The sequence below is a fragment of the Armigeres subalbatus genome, chromosome 2 (assembly GCF_024139115.2).
Source record: "Armigeres subalbatus isolate Guangzhou_Male chromosome 2, GZ_Asu_2, whole genome shotgun sequence".
NCBI classification, from domain to species: domain Eukaryota; kingdom Metazoa; phylum Arthropoda; class Insecta; order Diptera; family Culicidae; genus Armigeres; species Armigeres subalbatus.
The window spans coordinates 393,063,803-393,085,156 of record NC_085140.1 but is presented as its reverse complement, the minus strand read 5'-3'; the positions used below and the strand labels follow the sequence as shown (position 1 = coordinate 393,085,156).

Genomic DNA, 21,354 nt, shown 5'->3' with positions numbered 1-21,354 from the left:
AACTTTTCGTGGCGGAAACTTGCTATCAGTGGAGATTATCAAGCCATTTGTGTTTGTATACCTATTTTGTGTCGAAAAATAGCACGTCAATACGTCTGAAGTTTTGTTATCATGAATTAAACGGAATAATAACAAAAATATTGTTCACCATATGTTGCTTGAATAATGGGTAGACGAATAAGCCACCTCTTCAGTCCCCTGTTATAGGGTGGCTAGTACAGACTGAACACTTGAAGAGCCCCGCACATAGGATACGTTTGCGTTGCGTTTGACACATTTCCCATGGGAAAACTGTCAAACGCAACGCAAACGTATCCTATGTGCGGGGCTCTTAACATCTGGCATGAGACAACGGACAGGACCAGGGAATCAATTTTTTGGAATGCGCCAGCGAATCAAGCGACAAAAGAGAACCAACGACAAAGCTTTGTTTTTGTCGGAGATAATAATGACAAAGATCCGAAAAATTTTGTCAGCAACAAAAAAGAAGACAATCTTATTGCTATCTTTTCATCCTGTTATTTTGCATAATTTCTAGAGCAAATTTCGGTTTTATGCTATCATAGTTTATGCTTTTATTGAAATATTCGAGAATCGAACAATGATTACGTATTTTCGGAAATATCAGAGCATGCAAGGCAAATGATTCTTGTCATATTGTGTTCGGTTTCTGATAAAGGTTTGTCGCTAGGTGCGTTTGTCAGTAACAAACTCTGTTGATGACAAAGAGTATATTGTTAGGCGTTGCTCGAATATTGATTCCCTGGACAGGACACATAATACCCTGAGACGAGACCTGCAAAGACCGCAAAGACGGCTTTCTTTTTCCTTGTTTTGACACTTGTTCTTCTTTTCATCACAATTGATCATCAATTCTCAACTGTTTCCTTGAGTGTTTCACCTAAATCCCGGGTAGAATCTTCTGAGCACAATAAACGTGTTTGCAATTTACGAATTTGTAAACTTATTTTTATAAAGATTTTCCTATCGGAAATAAAACATGTATTTATAACTGTTCAATAATAATCTGTCCGGCTATTGTAGAATACTTTTCAAAGTGAAAAAGTACTCGTAAAACAAAATCATTCGGAATACTTTTCGAGGGATACCAATACTTGCACACAAAAAGGTGCTGGTTGCATCTGACAATTCGTGACAGCGCTTGCTGGTTGCAGATGAAGTTACATTTTTTCCTCTTTGCAAGTCCCGTCCCATAGATATTGTGCTTCCAGTTGAAAACCGAAGTGAGCTCTCGCGACGATTGAGTTTTTCCTTATTTCCTGATGTCGCATCTGCATCGCGACTAGTTCGCATCTATGCCACCGCCGTGCGCCATGATGCGCACTAGTCGCGACGTAGTTGCGCAAAAGGAAACGGGAGAAAACTCGATTGTCGCGAGAGCTCACTTCGGTTTTCAACTGGAAATACAATAATACCCAGTGGACCAGTAGAGAATTTTTCCATCACGAAAATTTTTCCCCTACCAGGGCGGGAATCGAACCCACACTCCACAGCACATGCGTTTATGCGATTGACGTCGCTAACCGCATGGCCACGAAGCCACTTTTTTTAAGACAGGAACACCGGATGTTGTGATTTTAAATGTATTTTCATGCACATATTCGGAGCATGCAAATAAACGTAACATTCAATCGATCTCACTACAGGTAACGATATAACGTACACTCGATATAGCGTACATTTCCCCCAAATATAACGTACACTTCGGAAAATAATTTTAATTTGGATAGTTTTATTCCGAAATAATTTACGAAAATGTTATGATCATTCATGTGGGGATGACATCATCTTATGGAGTCTAATTTTATCAGCTAGAGGCATTATTATTACTGTTTTCTTCAGTTCACACGATCCTCAGAACTCTCCCGAAGTATTGTATAATATTGATAATAATGATGTTTTAAGCATATTATATGGACAAATGTCTAGTTGATATTGGGCAAAAGTTCTGTCAAAGTCAGAACTGATGTCGGGTTGGTATTGTAGATTCAAGCTTGAAATGTGTACCATAGATTATTTTTAAATTAATCCTAGGGGAAATTTCTGGAGAAGCTCCCAAAAGAATTTCTGGCGAAATTTGTGGAGGAATTCCTGTAGGAATATCTAAATGAGATCCAGGAATAATTTCCGAATCAATTGAACAAAAAATCTGATTGAACTCATGAAGGAACTGAAAAAAAAAACTAAAGAAATTTTCGAAACGAATTCGCAAAGTAATTAGCCGAGGAATTCCTCCCAACATTCTAGAATAAAATTCAAAGAAACTCATGGGGAATTTGTGTACTCCTGAAGGATTTTTAAAAGGAACTCCTGAAGGGATTTCTGACATGCTCAGATTTTTCCTACAATTTCTTTGGGCATTACTTCAAGATTTCCTTCAGAAATTCCTCAAGGGATTTCTTCGAAAAATACTCCGGAAACAACTTCGGAAATAAATATAAAAATCATGTTTAAGTTCGTCCGGATGTTCCTTCGAAAATTGACGGAATGAATTTTAAAAATTACTTCAGAATCTACCTCAGGAGTTTCTTCGGAATTCAAAACTTCCTCCTGGATTTCTTTCGGAAATTCTTTGAATCATTCATTTAGAAAAACATTTACGAATTCCTTCAAAAACTTCTCTGGAAATACCTTTTGAAACACCTTTAGAAATACCTACGGAAAAATGTTTTGGTAATTCTTTCGGATATTCCTTCGAAAATTCCTTAGGGCAGCGGTTCTCAACTCATTTGAACTTTAGGATTCATTGAGGTACCCCCTATTTTTAGCGTCGTAATTAAAATAAACGTTGCTAATAAGATATATGAAAGGACCTGAGAACTAAAGTGATAAATGGCCCTCCGTCATTCACATGGTTCCTATCGAAAAAAGTTTTTTGAAATTGTTCCATGAAATTTTCCAATTCAAATTGAGTTTATACATCAATCTTCCAAGTCTCTTGAAAGGACGCTTCCGACCCTCTTGAAAGGAAGGCTTCTGAGAATCTTTGAAGGAGGCTTTCGAGCCCCAAAAAGAGGATTACGAGTCTCTTGACATGAGGCTTCCATGCTTCTTGAAGTGGGCTTCCGAGCCTCTTGAAAGGAGGCTTCCGAACCCTTTGAAAGGAGGTCTCTAAGGCTCTTGAAAGGAGGCTTCCGAGCCTCTTAAAAGAAGGCTTCTGAGAATCTTGAAAAGAGGCTTCCAAGCCTTTAAAAAAAGGGCTTCCGAGACTCTTGAAAGGAGGCCTCTAGACCATTCGGAAGAAGGCCTCTAAGGCTTTTGAAATAAAGAGGCTTTCGAATATCTTGAAAGGAGGTTTTCGAACCTCGTGAAAGAAAGATTTCGACCCTCTTGAAAAGATGCTTCCAAGCCTCTTGAAAAAAGGCTTCTGAGAATCTTAAAAAAAGGCGTCCAAGGAGACTTCTGAACCATTTGGAATGGGCCTCTAAGACTCTTGAAGAAGGCTTCTGAGTCTCTTGAAAGCCTCCTTTTTCGCCTCCTTTTTCTTGAAAGGGGCTTACGAGCCTATTGAAAGAAGGCTTCTGAAACTTTGGAAAGAAGGCTTCCGAGTCTCTTGAAAGGAGGTCTCTGAACCATTTGGAAGCGGCCTCTAAGGATCTTGAAAGGAGACTTCTGAGCCTTAAAAATGAAAGTGAAATGAAAGAAGGCTCTTTATATTCTTCAAAGGAGGCTCATGACATGATGCTCGAATATCTTGAAAGGCAGGGATGTTATCGATCATTTAGTAATTTGCGTTCGATCATTTAGTAGTTTGTCAATAACTCATTCTAGAAGCTGAATTTCAAAATGTGTTGTATGGTGGACTTCTAGTGCGAAGGTTTTTCTACAACTCTGCCAAATAGTTCGTTGTTTGAATTCCACTAGTAACGGAGTTATAGCTATAGTTTCAGTAACTTAGACTAAATGATAACAAAATTCCAATCATTTAGTTCAAGTTACTGCAACTAGCGCTATAACTCCGTTATTAGTTGAATTTTAACAACGAACCATTAGGCAGAGTTGTAGAAAAACCTTCGCACTAGAAGTCCACCATACAACACATTTTGAAATTCAGCTTCTGGAATGAGTTATTGACAAACTACTAAATGATCGAACGCAAATTCCTAAATGATCGATAACATCCTTGTTGAAAGCATGTTTTCGAATCTCGTGAAAGAAGGCTTTCGACCCTCTTGAAAAGATGCTTCCAAGCCTCTCGAAAAAAGGTTTCTGAGAATCTTAAAATAAGGCGTCCAAGGAGACTTCTGAACCATTTGGAATGGGCCTCTAAGACTCTTGAAGAAGGCTTCTGAGTCTCTTGAAAGCCTCCTTTTTCGCCCTTCTTGAAAGGGGCTTACGAGCCTATTGAAAGAAGGCTTCTGAAACTCTGGAAAGAAGGCTTCCGAGTCTCTTGAAAGGAGGTCTCTGAACCATTTGGAAGGGGCCTCTAAGGATCTTGAAAGGAGACCTCTGAGCCTTAATAATGAGAAGCATCCGAGCCTCTTGAAAGAAAATTCATTATATTCTTTGAAAGGAGGCTTTTGATCATCTTAAAGAAGGCTTCTAAGAATCTTGAATGGAGGCTTCCAAGCTTCCATTTTTGTCCGAGGTACCCCCAGGGGTACATGTATCCCAGTTTGAGAATTGCTGCCTTAGGGGATTCGTTCGGAAATTCATTCACAGATTCCTATAGAATTGTTTTTTATGTTTTGAAAATTCACGTAGGAATTTCTTCGGAAGATACTTTAGATTTTTTTAATTTTTTAAAAGAATTCATTTTTGCCGGAAATTCCTATGGAGATTCCATCAGAAATACCTTGAGGAATATCTTTAGAAATTCATTCAGGAATTCCTGTAAGTGTTGAACTTATATTCAAAGATTTAAAAAATCAGGAGTTCCTCTAAAATCCTCTAGAAATTCCTTTAGAATATCATCCAACAAATCTTTCAGAACTTCCTATAGGAAATCCATTAAGGAATTGACTTGGACATTCCTCAGTTTTTCAGCAACTCTTTCAGAAATTTCGTTGGAAATTCCTCTGGAATTTTCTTCAGAATTTCTTTAAACATTTCTGAGGAAATTCCATTAGAATGTTTTTCGGTAATACCAGTGGAAAATCCTTAAGATTTTTTTTTCGATTTTTTTTAATTCCTTTGGGGAATAATTTGGAAATATCATTCGGAATTTCTTGAAAAATCCCTTTGGGAAATCTTTGACTAGTTCGTTGAAAATTCCAACAAAAATTTCTTCAAACGTTCCATTGGAAATGCCTTCAAGAAAGTATTGAAATTTCTGGAAGAATACTTCCAACAAAATATCGGATAGAATTCAGGTATTTTGTATGGTTTTACTAAAGAAAGAAAATGTAAAAGGAATTTCCTATGAAAAAATCCAACATTTCAGGTCTAATGCCTCAAAAGAAATGTAAACTCATTTTTATATATAGAGGAAGAAGAAGATAGAAGAAGATAAATATAGATATAGATTTACATTCACTGTAAGTGGACGTGGATTAATTCGTGTTTTATTTATGCTCTGGACAAACTTTAATTTGAACAACTCACTAGAAGTTGTATGGGAAAATTTGAGGAAAACTTCGAAAGTCAATGTGTAGACGCTTTGTGCTCGGATTACCTGTCGTTCCGTTACCCTATCGTAGTTTACTTTACACTTCAGTGTATGGGAAAGGTACAAATATAATAGTCTTCGAAAAAATTCTCCGTCGGATACTTTTTCAATTTACTACTAGCAACTAATGATAATAATCTAAATGTTAATTGTTTGAGTTGGAGTTAGTATTCAGCAGATCAGCGTTTAGAATTAGTTCAAGCATTTAGTTAAAATTAGAAAAAAAAACAACATTTACCATCCGGCTGCTTCAGTCCCGGTGTGATCGCTCGCAGGAAATCGAACGGTGTCATATAGACCGTGGATGTGTCACCGTGAATAAGCTTAACGGTAGCGAAATAGCGAAAAATTTTGTCCGGCGTCGAAAAGGTTCTCATGCGGTTCTCGTACTCAATTATCTGTACAGCATATTATGTACGTGCATCAGGAATACATATGGCCATTCATAAATGAGGATATGAATCGTGTGTAGCGTGTAGGTTTAAGTCGTGATTGGAAACCTCCGCGCGAGCGGAGACCGAGAAAAGGATGGAAATGAAGAAAATTATAGCTAGTGAAGGGAAAACTCAGAAATTTCAACAACAAAAAGTTACTATATATTGCCTATGTACAATTTAAACTGAAATATAATCATTGAGTGAAGGAATATCATTCAGCAAGTTGGGCAAGATCATACTAAAGAAACTCGATCCATTACCTTTCGATCGCGGAAACCTATCTTCTCCTTACGCGGTTTCTTTTTGCCTTGCTCGTCCTCATCATCGCCCTCGGATTCATCACCACTGCTTTCCAGCTGCTCAGACTTCGGATCACTCATTTCCGCATTAACACCTGCATCGGCATCAACCTTGGGAAAACCAACAATTTTTGCCAGTCTGCAAAAGCAAAAAAAATGGGTTTTGATTTATGTTCTAAAGGTATTAAATGATCGTCGTTGTACCTAGAACTTAATGTTTTGAAGAATGGCAGAATTAGTGAAAAATGTGTTAATATAAATGTTATTGAAAAGACCAAACCAAACCAACATGTACAATACTGCCGTCATACGCATATTTGTCCCGTGTTTGCTGGAATTTCCTATATACATGGGACAATTATGCGTAGAACGGCAGAATAGTCGTCAATAAAATTACAAACAATTTTGAAAAAAGGTATGTAAAAAGTAGGTATGTCCTATACTGCCTGTAACCACATATCTGTCCCATATGAAAAAGAAACCCAGCAAAGATGATACAAATATGCGATTACAGGCAGTATAATGCTTTTAGCGAAAAGCTGTTTCCTATTCTGCCGTCATACGCATATTTGTCGCATGTTTGCTGGGATTTCCAGGGATTTCCTATGTACATGGGACAGTTATGCGTATAACGGCAGTATTGTCCTGTTGTAGATTGTAGCCACATCGCAGATAAATACGCATTTTGGCACAGCCGTGCGCCTTTTAAGCCCCAAACACAATGTCAGCGGCTGTCAAATTTTCCGTTTCCGTTGCCGTTCCGCTGACATTGTGTTTGGGGTTTTACTCGCGAAACAAAACAGCAATATCAGAGGTATAGCCATAACACAATATTGTGACACTCACTTCTTCCAATCGATGCAGCTCCCGACAATCATAGCGCCCAAGAATGCAGTGAAAAGTCTCGTTACCCGCGCATCACCTTCTGGCTTATGGCCAAAATTTTTATAGCCTCGTCTCCACCCGCTCCCATGACGCCAATCGTATTGATCCGTCCGGGTACGCACGACTAGTACCGGAGCATTGTTCCCAACGATTCGCATCGTTCCCGATCCAGAAGCGGAGAACAAATTCCTCCTAATGACGATTCCATTGCCAACGGAAACACCTGCTGAATTGGACTTCAGCATCCACTGGGCTCCAACCGAGCCGCACAGTCTTACCAAGGACATCCCGGGAAGGAGACGCCTATATATATCAAATAATGACGATTGTATTCGTTTGGAAATAATTTATTGTGATTTCAAAACACTAACCTTTCTATCGAAATGGAAAATTGGGGAAAAATCGATTGAAAAAACTTTTCACTGCAGAAAATCACACGAATTTTTACGGACAAAGATCAAAACATTGGAATTTGACGTTTCGCTGACGGGCTGAGAATAATTTATAAGGCCTTTCACTTTACTACAGTCTGGCGGAGAGATAATTAAGAGCATCATTACCGGTCGCGAGCATTTTAATCACCCGCGCAGCGCTTTCATTTTATTTATTTATTGTTTCGTAACTCGTTTCCGTATCGGTCACTTTTTTCGGCTCTCAATTTGGTTGCTGTATTCCGTACCGGTGACGTTTGACAGTTGACAGTTCATCAAATAGCAGCGCTCTTATCACGCTACCAAATTTGGTCACCTGTCAGTCGCGCTACTATTATGTATAGCAGCGCGTTTAGAAGCGACCGGTACACGGATACTAATTTCATCCATTTGCTTCAAAAATATACATGTTTACTTCCAAAATGGTAAAATGTTTGAATCAAACATATTTATTTTTAAAACCAAATTAAATCCCTGATTGTTTTATAAGAACACTAGTGGGCAGCCCCTCGCTCGCTCTTGCAAAAGTAAACAAAAACTCGAGTTCGGATCGGATCCGATCGGAGGTCAACACCCGAATAAAAAATATTATAGAAAAACAATACAATTTATTGTAACATCACTATAATACACAATAAATTTACAATAGATTTTATTGTAGATGAAATAATAGAAATACATATCCGAAGAAAACCGTTCAAATTACATTAGATTGAATTGTATTTTTATAGTAAAACAATACGATATTGGATTTCTTAATTATGACGGTTTTACCGGTCAACAATGAAATTTTAAGAAAAATAATGCATATTTGCTACAATTGGATAAATATTATTATATGGCTTATATACAATTTGAACAAAATTTTCAGAAGTTATCAATGATTAAAATTTATGCACTAAATGTTCTAAAAACAATTGGAAGTATTGTTACATTAGAGAACTACACTGAGGAAAAAATCTGTATATATTATATGTGTCGGCTATATAGATATTTGCAATAGCCTCAATCAAATATATTTTATAAGTATATGTTATGAAAAATTTATTAGTAATACACATACAACATATTGAAGGTTACATATGTGTTTTATGAAGCGAGATAGTATTATCAATCCATGTTATTAATAGAAGTTATTCGCATTAGCAATAAGCTGTATTGTATGTCATTAGTAAAAATTAAAACTACGCATAAGCATATAGATATTTTATACATTTATTTATTTAGCGAAGAACACTACATAAACATTAAATGTTTAGACTTTGTTTAAGTTATAACACAACAATTAAATAGGTCATTCTGGCAGCAAATTATGACCGTCTTTAGGATCCGTTCGTAGCTCACGATAAAGTTTAACAGTGTTCACACTTTTCAGGTGTTTTGGCGAAAATCATCCGATAAGTGAGAGATGGTCGGAGTAGCACGAATGAAACGGCGCGTTGTAGTTAAAATTGAAGCATTTGATCTCGTTCAGTTGTGATACACACTTGCTGAATCTACCAGCTACTCGAGTGGTACTCCTACTAATGCATCATGTCGTCCACCGGGGACTGCTGAGTGTCGCAGGATATTCCGCAGAAAATCACGTATGGCACGGCAGCCATCTCGATGAGATATGTCGACCCGAGTCGACCCTACCTGTCGACCATATAGAGTGTGAGCGCCTCCATGGAAGAGAAAATTCGTTGTTCATGTCCAGCGCTGCCATCATATGGAAATTCGGTCGCCAAAGGCACAACTTTTTAGGGGTGGGAAATAGTTTTCACTTATAACCTTGGAGTTTGAAACATTTCCACTCTCGTAAAAGCTGGATAGGTTCAGATCTTGTACCTGAAAAGAAAACATTGTTTTAATGACGTCATTTTTCTTGGAAATGAAAATATTTGAGTAACTTCACAATGTAGAAATTTACCTGTTCATGCGACGCAGAGCAATCTGATTCAATTTCGTACTGAACCGGAAACAATCCTGTCATCCGAGTGTTATTGTTCGGCACAATGAGCGAGCCTTCTAATTTCGCCAATTAATCAAGCAACTTTTTCGTCATAGCGACATGGCGGTCATTTGGTTCAGTTTCACGAAAACAACGACACCGGAACGATAAACTGATTACCGTCGATTTGAAGGTGACCTTGACGGTCATCTGGATGTTACTTCTCCGAATCGAATCGTGTTGCTGATATGGGGAGCTCTCGAAAATGGCTGCTAGCTTGAATGCTGATTCGATGACCGGATGTTTTTTTCCATTCACAGGTAATTTATACTTGGCGGCCTTGTGGTGAAAACTGGCTGGAGCAATGTTTGCACGGAAGAAATATTTGCGTCTGGGTAGTAAAGGAAAATAAATTATTATTTACAATCACTTCGCAGAACAAAATTACTCACAAGTATACCTGTATATATTACTGAATCTGCTAGGATTTTGTCCATTTCTCTGGACATTTTGTAACACAGCTAAAGAACTAAATGGGCTCCAGTGAAACATTATTTTAAAATCTAATTACTTTTATAAAATAAACTTTACTATTACAGCACATCAGCAAAAAAGCTTCTGATGTCGCCATCTTTTTTTCACTCTACCTCTGAATCGGACTGATCAGGCCAGTTTTCGGGTATTGGAGCTAGAGATCAACAATAACAGTGACAGTAATTAAGTTTATGTGTGACATATTATGGATTTTTACCATTAGCTCTCACACATAGTTTTGAAAAGGATTATTGTTATTGAATATTATTCACCGTCATGGATCGTATGCGTGCTATTTTAGAATCAATAAGTCGCAAATGAAAAATATAGTCAATGATTTCTACTTATTTTATGTGTAGCAACACATGTAATAAAATATTGATTTTTTTGTAGTGTATGTTGACGTATTATATCCACGGTGTTGATACAATATGGACAACCATCAAGAAACTATATATCCTATTGTATACCGTAGAGCGCATGGTTATTCAATTGTTTACACTGTTGAGCCTATGGTACACTTTTATCCGGGCAGAGGAGCAGGAGCAAGCGTGGAATAATATGTTTTCTTGCTTCCAAATTGATGATAAGGATGTTTTTCAGGTACAGAAAGGTAAGTAAATGAAATATGAACAATTTGAATTGTGAAATCTGGTAGTCAAATGCTACCAGAATATGAAAATTGGTAGAATTGATGAGAAAATATTATGAATGGCCGAACCAAAACAATAATATCCATGTTTGCTTCAAAAATTTAGCTGGTTGAAACAACTTGAAACGCACATTTGATTCAAAACAAAGTTTTCGTTCGCTTCAAATGCAAGAATATGTTTGATCCAAACATATTTATTTTTGATGCCAGAACAAACTGAATTATTGTTTGGATTTACCTAGAATATGTTTGTTTTTAACGTAGTTTTTTCTGCGTGTAAAGTGTCAAGTACAGTCGCGATTCGCTTGTTGGGCCACGACCTCGGCCCAACTAACGAATTCGGTTTTTTAGTTGGGCCAACTGACAGCCATTTGAACACGTGTATTTCGACTTGAACATCACAATCCCGTTTTCCCTGTTTACATTGAATTTTGACGTGCGGTTGCTTTTTAGTTGGGCCATGGCCCAACCAGCGGAGGCTCAACTAAAAAGTGACCCAAGTATTAAAATCCCAACCAGCGAATTCCTACTGTAATGATACTGCGCTGCCAAACGGCTTAAACTCACTACCGGTAATCTTCCTCTAAATGAATCCATCAGCTCGTGACTCCGTGATATTTCAAGCAGCAAAAAATTACAATATTATTAAATTTCAGTTTACGCACAGGAATAACGATAAATAATTATAGGGCTCTCTTAAAAATAATATAACACTTCAAAGGGGTGGAAGGGTATATTAAAGGATATTTTAGTTACTATAGATAAAGATTGTCGCTTCGGTTCCCTTTGTTCTGCTGTCCGGAACATGTTGGGTACCAAGCTGTCAAATCGTATGGATTTTCCTTCTTTGACATTTAACTCCCCTATCATCGCCAGTAAAAGATATTCCGGAAAGCGACGAGAGCGACAATCTTTATCTAAACTAAAATATCTTTTGGTATATTTGATAGAGCGATAAGACCCATACACCTTTAGGAACCGTTCCACATACATAAAAAACATTACGAGGGGTTGGTGAAAAGATATTTTAATTTCAAGATAAAGATTGTCGCTGTCCGGAACATCTTTTGCTGGCGAGGATAGGGAGTTAAATGTCAATGAAGGAAAAATACAATCGTATGTAGTTTGGTACCCAACATGTTTTGGACAACAGAACAAAGGGAACCGAAACGACAATCTTTATCTTGTAACTAAAATATCTTTTGGTTGGTGATCTCACATATAGGGACCAATTTCGGCTTCATCTAATTTGTGAATGGTATAATGGTTCCGTACAATAGAGTTAAGAGCCAAACGCACGCAAACGTATCCATTGTGTTTGGCCCATTAATAATTTATAGAGGAAGATTGTCGCTCTGCTGTTTCCTTTGTTCTCGTTCTCAAACATGTTGGTACATTACTGTCAAAACAACTAATTTATCTTTTGTTGACATTTAGCGCCTTATTCTCGCCAGCAAAAGATGGTTCGCCAGTGACGACAGCGACAATCTTACTCTATAGTTAATTACCTCTATTCTCCATACACATGTTGACAGATTAAAAAGTAATTTTATCGCATAAAAGAAAAAAAAACTGTTATCCAGCTTTCCACGCTCACCATAATGGCGGATGCTATAAAAAGTTTGACAAGAACTGTTTCCCGACACTGAACTGGAATTTCCATCAGAGCAAACATTGGTATCCCCGTTACCAACGACATCCATTAAGTTGTTTATTTTTCAAACAACAAGGATGTTTGCGCAAGATTAAAAGCCGTCCATTAAAGTCATTCTAAAATATACTAATTACTCTCTCATTCCAGACATTATTGATACCAAAAACTATATGATTGATGTCAGAACATATGACTGATACCAAATTACAACAGATAGTTCAGGATTTTTCTATGACCCCTGTTATTTTTAGGCTGTTATACTCACTGTGCTCAGCTCTCAACCACATATCGTGTCCTTAAATATGGGCCCTCTCAACTGACTTTAGCGGTTAAACATAATATCAAAGTTTTTATTTCCTAGACCCTGCAATAACTTCAATCTTGCTCTATGTTTTCATGCTGGTTCTCTACACTACATTTTCCGGGCGAATTCCAAACAAATTCCCAATACGGCATTTTAAGCTGGGAAGTATCTTCAACATGTGTATTTTTAAGGGAAAATTTATCGGACTTTGCTTTACTCTCGTTTTCTGCAACCAACGAACGAACTACGAGACGAATGAATACTTTTGATAATTGAACATTCTACATTATTCGTCATGATTACAGTGATTACACATAGTACTTCTTTATGTATACATAGTTTTACAATGTGTTATTCACAAAAGTATCAATAGAATATTCGGTGTGTTTAGGACCTGGGACGAAATATTATGGAGTTCTTAGAGTATGAAACACATTTCAAGTACGGCGGTACGCAGAGTGTTTGAATATTCAAAATCAATTCCGAGGTATGGATAGAAAAACTGATAAACTATGCAAAAATGAATGCCGAACACTTCAACATTTTTTTAAATAACAGGGTTATTCCTGATACAGATTTCAGAAACAAATTTGTTTTCAAATAACTCCACAATGTATTAAATTTCTCTTATTATACTCTAACAAGCATGTGGCTGGCACTTGAGCTGGCATCGCTCTGCTTATTCCGCCAGGCAGAAGGAATGAACATCATCTTTAGCATTCTTCACTTCAACGGCAAATCCCAAGTAACAATTTTCATGCCTGTTAGATTTATTCAATTCTTATAGCGGTTTTATGAAAGCAGTCACCATGGCTAGTTGCTCAGATTTATTGGCGATCTTATTGCTATCAATAAACCTCTAATAAATCTCCTCGAAAAGCTTCAAACGTCAAATGCCGACTGGTCTTGTTAGCAGCTCTACGGTTGTAACGAAGAGCATAATAAGTCTATTTTTCAAAGCTTGATCAAAGCCATAATGTTGGGTAGTAATGTGGTCAAATGAATAACCCCAATAAGAATATTTACATTGCAAAGGGTTTATAACGGTGTTTATTAAGAGCAACATTCGAAATCTATGATGGCCATATTGGAAATGGAGAGCCATCTTCAAGTCAGTGAAATTTATCACTGGAATCTATGATTAGACGGTATTTTCGCCGCAAAAGACACGTTTTTGGTAAAGGATATAAGAAACAAACATATTTGGGTGTAATATTAACTAATTTAGTGAAGATTAACGTTATTGATGTTATAATAATTTTAAATTCATTGCCCAAAACTATATTATTTTGCAGGCGCGTAGTGCTTAATCTCATTTTTGCACTAGCTTTCACCATGAAATCGAGCGCGGTGCTCATTTACCATGAAAGTACATTGAAAAAAAAAAACTTGAAAAAGTATTATTTTGTAGTCATCCTCATCATGATTTTCATCAACACTTCAGTTTGTTATTATTTGTTTGCAAGATTTTGTTTCTCTTTTTTCAAAACAAATTTTTGACAGCTGCCGCAGCCAAATTCCCTTTTTTGCGGGCGGCTTGAAACGGATTTTTATATACTCTTATAAGAGGTTTATAGTGGTAATCTAGAGAGGGCCATTTGGACATATCTTACTCTTGTAGTGGTCATCAGAAGGTAATCATGTAGTGATGGGTTTTATTGTCAGTTCTTGTAATTCGATCTTGAAAACCATTTCTAGAGCGGAATAAAACTTGAAATGTTACTTGGGATTAGCTGATGGTGCCGCTATTTGTTACAGAAATGTCATACATTATCCCAGGAAACTTTTGGTCCTTTAGATATGAGCGAGAAGATGTCACCGCCATACAACTTTGTCACACCAGATCAGGGTTTCTGCACGATAATTATTAGAGTAGTTTCACAATATCTGGAATAGAATGTTTAAGGTCACTCCTGACGGAGTCCAAGATTAAAAGTGCTCGCGTTTTCGGGGGTACACCACTCGATACGGAAGCAACGCACAACTGTCATTTTTATTATATCACGCATGCTGCGACGCAGCAAAGCTAAATCAACAAAAATGACAGTTGTGCGCCGCCTCTGAATCGAGTGGTGTGCCCCCGAAAACGCGAGCACTTTTAATCTTGGATTCCGTCAGGAGTGACCTTAATGATTAAAAATAGAAACATTATGAATATGAAATCTATACAATGTCATGTGTATATTTTCTTGTTTATAGAAAAATAACAAGTATAAGGTTGTCGTTGGCGACGAAAACATCATTGTATGCTGAGTCGAAAATTTCAGTTCAGTGTCGGGAAGCAGTTAATGTCATTTTTTTATAGCATCCGCCATTATGACGATCGTGGAAAGCTGGATTATATACTATTATTTCCTACGCTTTCCGGGCGATTTTTTGGTTCAGTGCAGAAACCACAATGTCGGAGTTCGGAATCGGAACCTCGGTCGGAGCTGTCACAGAAAAGGCTTTTTACGCTTTAAAGCCCTCTGCACAAAGCAAATGCCGATGCCGCAAATGCGGTAAACCGGCATGCGGCGCAAATTTGATGGATGATGTCGTGCACCAAATTGGGAAATATTATTTAATGCTATTCAATGAGCAGCTTGAAGTTATTCCCATCCTGCTCATGTCCATTTGTTAGAAAAGAACGAGCAGGACGGGAGAAAATTTAAATATTTTATTTTTTATACTTCAAGCTGCACGTCTCTTTAACTGTCGGAGTAACGTGTCGCTGCGCCTATTATTTACATTGTGTTTGGAGCTTTCGCTATTCCAAAAGAAAAAAGACGAATATTCTAGTCGGCAACTCATCGCAGTGAAAAAATACAGCAAATAAAAAGTTTTTTCTGTGTGATTCTTTCCATATTAATTTGTCTGTTCTCCATTTTATTCTACCAATTACAATAAGTAAGCCTCAAGGTAATACTTCGCGTCAAAGGAATTCATGTTTATGTTAAATAATTACTACGATTGAATCCTTATTTTGCGTCACAGATTCGATATCGCAATAGACGAATCCAAGTAAAAATAAGAAGAAGACACACGACGGTGTTAACTTTGACAGATCCTACAGCTCAGCATAGGGAGATCATTTTAAAATGCTTATAATAAATTCTAGACAAAATGTAATTAAAATCTGATTGAGGTATGATACGGAAAAAGTTCCGAACGATAGATACATTTTTGGAAAAAAAAAAAAAATTGAGATAAGCTTCCAGATATGTAATTCGGAACTTTTTCCGTACCGTACATCAATCAGATTTTAATTACAATTTGCCTAGAATTTATTATAAGCATTTTAAAATGATCTCCCTATGCTGAGCTGTAGGATCTGTCAAAGTTAACACCGTCGTGTGTCTTCTTCTTATTTTTACTTGGATTCGTCTATGGCGTGTCCGATCGACCCAGCCGAACTAAAAAAGCTGAAATTTTTCGTCGACTTGTGCTCAGCACAGCCGCAGCTATTGAATCTACCTCAGCTGGAATTCTTCAAGAGTTTCGTTGAAAAACTCGGCGGCAAAATTCCGGAAGGTAAACCAGACTTTGGAGACGCCCATTTCAAAACAGAAGAGCCGAAAAAGGACGAAGAGCCTGCGAAGAAGGAAGAGTCTGAACCGGAATCAGACATTGAACTTGATACGGAAGGATGTGTTGAGCCGGACAATGATCCTGAACAACCTATGGGAGATGCCTCGAAGGAACCCAGTGAGGACGAAATCGACAAAGCAAACGATCTACGTTCCCAGGCAACGGCGGCTTACTCCGAACAGAATTACGAGGATTCCATTAAGCTGTACACGGAAGCAATTGAGCTGAACCCTAAGAGTGCTTTGTACCACGCAAAACGCGGACAAGCCTATCTGAAAATGTCCAAACCGAATGCCTGTATCCGTGATTGTACTCGTGCTTTGGAAATAAATCCCGACTCCGCCACAGCATACAAATTCCGTGGACGAGCCAATCGTTTATTGGGAAAATGGGAAGAGGCAGCTAAGGACCTTCGCCAAGCTTGTAAGTTGGACTACGACGAGGAAGCCGATGAATGGTTGAAGGAAGTTACGCCCAATGCGAAGAAGATTGAACAGCACAAGCTCAAACAAGAGCGTCGTCGTCAAGAAAAGGAACTGCAGGAAAAGCAGGAGCGCGTTCGTAAGGCGCAAGAAGCTAATCGGAAGGCGGCGGAGAATAACGCTCACGGAAATAGCGGCGATGGGGATGATTCGGAAAGCTTTATAAACGCGTTCAAGGATCCGGAGATCGCCGAAGCTCTCCAGGACATCATCGCTAATCCAGCGAACATCAGCAAGTATCAGAACAACGCCAAGGTAATGAATCTTGTTACGAAAATTGCATCGCAATCTTCGGACAGCTTCCCAACCTTCGGGCCGACGGGTCCGTCTCCGTTTGCCGGGTTTATGGGTGCCCGCAGTTTCGAAGATGGAACCATGGGATCGGACAGTGAGTCTACCGGTCCCAAATGTACGGATGAATTAGATTAGGCCCTCTTTTCAAACCATGATGTTACACGAATAGATGGATGCATTTTTATGTTGGGGTTTGATGGAACAAGTAATGTTAAATGAAAAATTACTTTAGCTTTCTTCGTGGATCACATTATTTTTGGCCAATAGACTGTTGAAAGCTGCACGTTGAAGAGTTTGTCTCCAATGTCAAAATTTGCTTTAAAATATTTAACCTCTACTATTCCAAATATATTCTTTGAATAATGTAGTTGCGGTTAGAGCGATAAAAGAAACGTCATAATAAAGTTCACGTGTTCTTGAACGGCATATGCATTTATTTATTTTTTATAGTATCACAATGTTGTATTTCGAATAGTAATTAGATTTATCAACTTATAAATATCTACTTCATTTTTTACTTTACTGTAAGTTGCTGTAAGCACGTAAGCAGTTTGCTAAACTATTATTGGCATTCATTTGCGTGAATTCCCAAAAACAACATTCCGTGAGCTGGATATCAATTCCAGGGCTGTTACAACAGTCGCGAAAATCGAGGTTCTTTCAAATGTTGTCGCAAAAATCGCGGATTTATATATGTACTGCCGCAATTCGCATAAGAGTCCCACGACGATTTTTGACGATTTTGATTTTCTTCCAGAAATTAGCTTAAAAAATGGCATCATTTTTGGGAAAAATAAAAAAAAATGGTTTTGTTTTAGCAATTTAAAAATCAAAACCCACTTGTGTTGTCCCATCTTGCTATTTATTTGCATAACAGTCACATTCACAAAAATGGGAGGATCCCAGCAAGCATTGATTGTGAACGGATGCAAAAAAAAAATCTGTCCTGTTTTCCGTTTCTGTTTTTTTAAATATTTTCCGCTGTTTTATTCAAAACTTCTTTGCTACAAAGATCAGGCTTGAAGATTCCACGTGCACGTCAAGATTGTTTGCGCATAAAACCTGAATCTTGAAATGTGGCGATCGGAGAATGTCGTGTTTGTGAAGAGACGCGTATTTTTTTGTGTCAAACTTTTTACTACTTAGAAGCCGAGATTGAGGGAAAAGGTGTCCAGATCAACTGTCCCACGGGAAGCCAAATTCGATGTACAGACGTGAAGGCGATTCAGACGAGAAGTTTGATGAGTACGGGTTGAGTCCAATGTTGAAATTTGTGTCCCATTATGATGACAGCGCCATGCAAGATGAGCTGTAATACCTGTTCAGCCCAAAACTGAAACGCTATGTTTCTGCTTTTGGAGTCTGGTTTGTAAAAATGTATTATAATTAGCATTGATAAGACAGTGCTCATGCAGGTATGTGACAACATTTATACACTTTCAAGTATTTAGATCAATCGCCTTGGCCTCATTGGCAAAGTGACCATAGGTGTTTACTTAGCATTTTCAAGAATATAGCTTTATTTCCGCTATTGCGGCATTGCGCAGTGCTGTAGGAAAATTAGGAGCACTGCACGAAATGTAATACTCCATTGCATCTGACAAAGGTATCAATTAGTAGTTGGAAATCCTGCTTTCATTGGATCACTTAATCAATTCTACAGTTTTATTCTAGTAACTCATGTAAGTATTCTGAACACTAAAACAATTAGGCAAACTGATTCGCTGTTTTTTTTGGCTTGGCGTGTAACTAAGTAAAATCGACAATGGTCACATTTCCGTTTTGATACAAATCTAAGCCCAACGAATTCCTTTTTCCACCCAATGCTCATCATGAGAAGGTTCCAAAGTTTAAGACACGCGTTTACAACCACAACAACTCCTTTCCATCTTCCAGTAAATGTGAAAGATGGCGTAATAGACAGTAGCAACTCAATCTACGTTCTACTATCTACTACCTCTTGGGCTTTTCTGAAGAAACATTAGTGTTGCCCGAATTTCTTTTACAAAATAAACAATTTACAATATGAATAATGATCTATTATATTATATCACTCTTTAATATATCATATTATGCAACATCATTTTGCATTACATGGATACCAAGATGGACAAAAGTGGTAACTTTATTATTCATCCTTGAGATTACTTTCTTGTTAGAGTGCCGGAACGCTTTGTGACATAACTGCTAACGTAAATTACTTAATAACAAATTTAACATTAATTCAAACGTTGCCATTATTAGTAAGAACTTAATTTCAGAGCTATCCTGGAAATTACATTATATACATATTTCAATTATATTAAATATTTCCAATATGTAAAACATTTATGTTATATTATTCATAACATTAATTTAAACTGACTATTATATACGCATTATACATCTTAACCTTATATTTCAACTGTCATTCTTATGCTGAAAATATTCATAACATTTATAAGTCTTCATGAGTCGATTTGTTTTTGACTTTATACCAGGTTACAATCCAAAAATCAAATGCTGTCAAAAAACATGTTTTTGAATCACCGCGTTTGCCAACTCTCTAAATCAAATGATATGTAGGTTCGTTAGTGGTTGGGTTAGATTTAAATTTGCCATCTTACTTGAATTACAAAATAATGTGAGGAGACAAAATTAATTACTTAGAGCGTAGCGGCTCACTTTGATTCGTAGTGAGATCAACATTCCTATACATTTGATCATCGAAATAATCTTGTCACCTTCACCTTTCTCGAAGGTCTATTATAAAAAGTTGTCCGTTTCCTCGACTCATGTTATTATGTGTGATACTGCTTCGCCTTTTCTTATCTTATATTTTAGGATTCAAGAAGTCTGTCTTTCAATTTTCAATCAAAACATTCCTCGATGGACGACTAGTTTTCCATGTCGGAAGGCAGCAATTAATTTCTAATCATACCGGTGTGGAAAGGATCTTGCCTGTCCAGGACTTTCAAAATGAAATTTGGTGAGAGAATTTCATTCTATATATAATTAATTTACATTAAAACTATATGAAACTGTATCATTATATATAAAAAAAACCATCAGGGCACCCGATTGAAGCGATTTGGATAGGAAGAGTGGAATCGCCAACTTCCTATTGTTAACATCTCGTGGATAAAGGGCGGGCTCTTCTCCCCATCTATTGGGTCAATCTGGGAAACGAGGGCTAGATTATAATATTGTATGTACGAACTTTCTTCTGGAAGGAGATTCTCTAATCATCCCGTGGATTCGCATAAGCAGGAACTAATAACCGGGACGTGAGTGTCCCGAAGAACCGATTAAAAATTCATGCAACCCAGAAGAGCTGACGAGACCAGCACCGCCAGAGGCGCTAGTGTATTTTACTCACATTTCGGTAAATTTATTTGAAAGTGTTTTGGGAAGTGTAGACTTTTTTGCTGTAAGTTTTGACAGATTTTTAACCTCATCCTTGAGGTTTTATTTATTTACGTTTTTCGTTTTTCCTCATATTGTTTATTTATTCAATTTGATCCGTGAACATATGCATAGTGGCGCTGGCGGAATTATTCAAACCGGAATTTCTGGCGCGCGAACAAGACCACTGCTACATGGCATGAACCATCTAATGTACCAGCTACGCCAAGGATCGTTCCGATTTGAATTTCGGAAGTGTGAAGTGCTAGCCACCGAGCTGTCGATAAAGGCTGCCTCACACCTCGGGAAAATTTTCCAGCGGATTTTGAGCCCCGTGTATTTTAAATGGGGCCGGGATTTTGATTTTCCGTGTCCAAATTCCGAAAACATCGCATATGCAAAAATGCATGGGGAAAAAATCCGCGAACCAAATTCCCGAGGTGTGAGGCTACCTTAAAGGTAGCCTCACACCTCGGGAATTTGGTTCGCGGATTTTTTCCCCATGCATTTTTGCATATGCGATGTTTTCGGAATTTGGACACGGAAAATCAAAATCCCGGCCCCATTTAAAATACACGGGGCTCAAAATCCGCTGGAAAATTTTCCCGAGGTGTGAGGCAGCCTTAATGCGGGATCAACATTTAAACCATGACGAATACCTATACGGTGATGCGAAATTACTGTAGGCATCGCTGCAGGCGAGCTACCAGGGACGGTGAGTCATAGTTTTTTAGTTTGGATTTGGCCATCTTCTAGACCGAGGAAGCCGAGTTTTTTAGCCTAGAAAATATTTCGAGGCTGCTTTTGAATAGTCGCGAATCATGAGTATAAAGTTTATGATTTTAATAATCCCCCACACTCGTTCA

General features: G+C 37.7%; 2 protein-coding genes and 1 long non-coding RNA gene across 4 annotated transcripts in view; 1 reads left to right on the top strand and 2 right to left on the bottom strand.

The window, feature by feature from the left end:
• Window positions 1-7,778, bottom strand: part of LOC134213211 (calcium uptake protein 1 homolog, mitochondrial) — a 67,695-nt gene extending 59,917 nt beyond the window's left edge. The window contains exons 1-4 of one of the 2 annotated variants that reach the window (XM_062691944.1): window positions 7,622-7,778; window positions 7,212-7,553; window positions 6,327-6,504; window positions 5,868-6,027 (exon numbers count right to left, since the gene is read on the bottom strand). In XM_062691944.1, the coding sequence (XP_062547928.1) occupies window positions 5,868-6,027; window positions 6,327-6,504; window positions 7,212-7,537 (664 nt within the window). In that variant the 5' untranslated portion in view covers window positions 7,538-7,553; window positions 7,622-7,778. The remainder of the gene's footprint in view (window positions 1-5,867; window positions 6,028-6,326; window positions 6,505-7,211; window positions 7,554-7,621) is intronic. The other variant, XM_062691945.1, reaches the window with a different exon arrangement.
• A 1,200-nt stretch (window positions 7,779-8,978) lies between these two features.
• On the bottom strand, window positions 8,979-10,432 carry LOC134217405 (uncharacterized). Its single transcript, XR_009981029.1, has 3 exons — window positions 10,067-10,432; window positions 9,594-10,005; window positions 8,979-9,511 (listed from the first exon to the last, which is right to left on the bottom strand). It is a non-coding gene; the product is annotated as an uncharacterized LOC134217405 (long non-coding RNA).
• Window positions 10,433-15,502: 5,070 nt separating this feature from the next.
• Window positions 15,503-17,530, top strand: LOC134217404 (hsc70-interacting protein 1-like). Its single transcript, XM_062696147.1, has 3 exons — window positions 15,503-15,659; window positions 15,735-15,749; window positions 16,129-17,530. Coding segments are annotated over exons 2-3 (1,113 nt in total). The 5' UTR covers window positions 15,503-15,659; window positions 15,735-15,747; the 3' UTR covers window positions 17,240-17,530.
• Window positions 17,531-21,354: the final 3,824 nt, after the last annotated feature.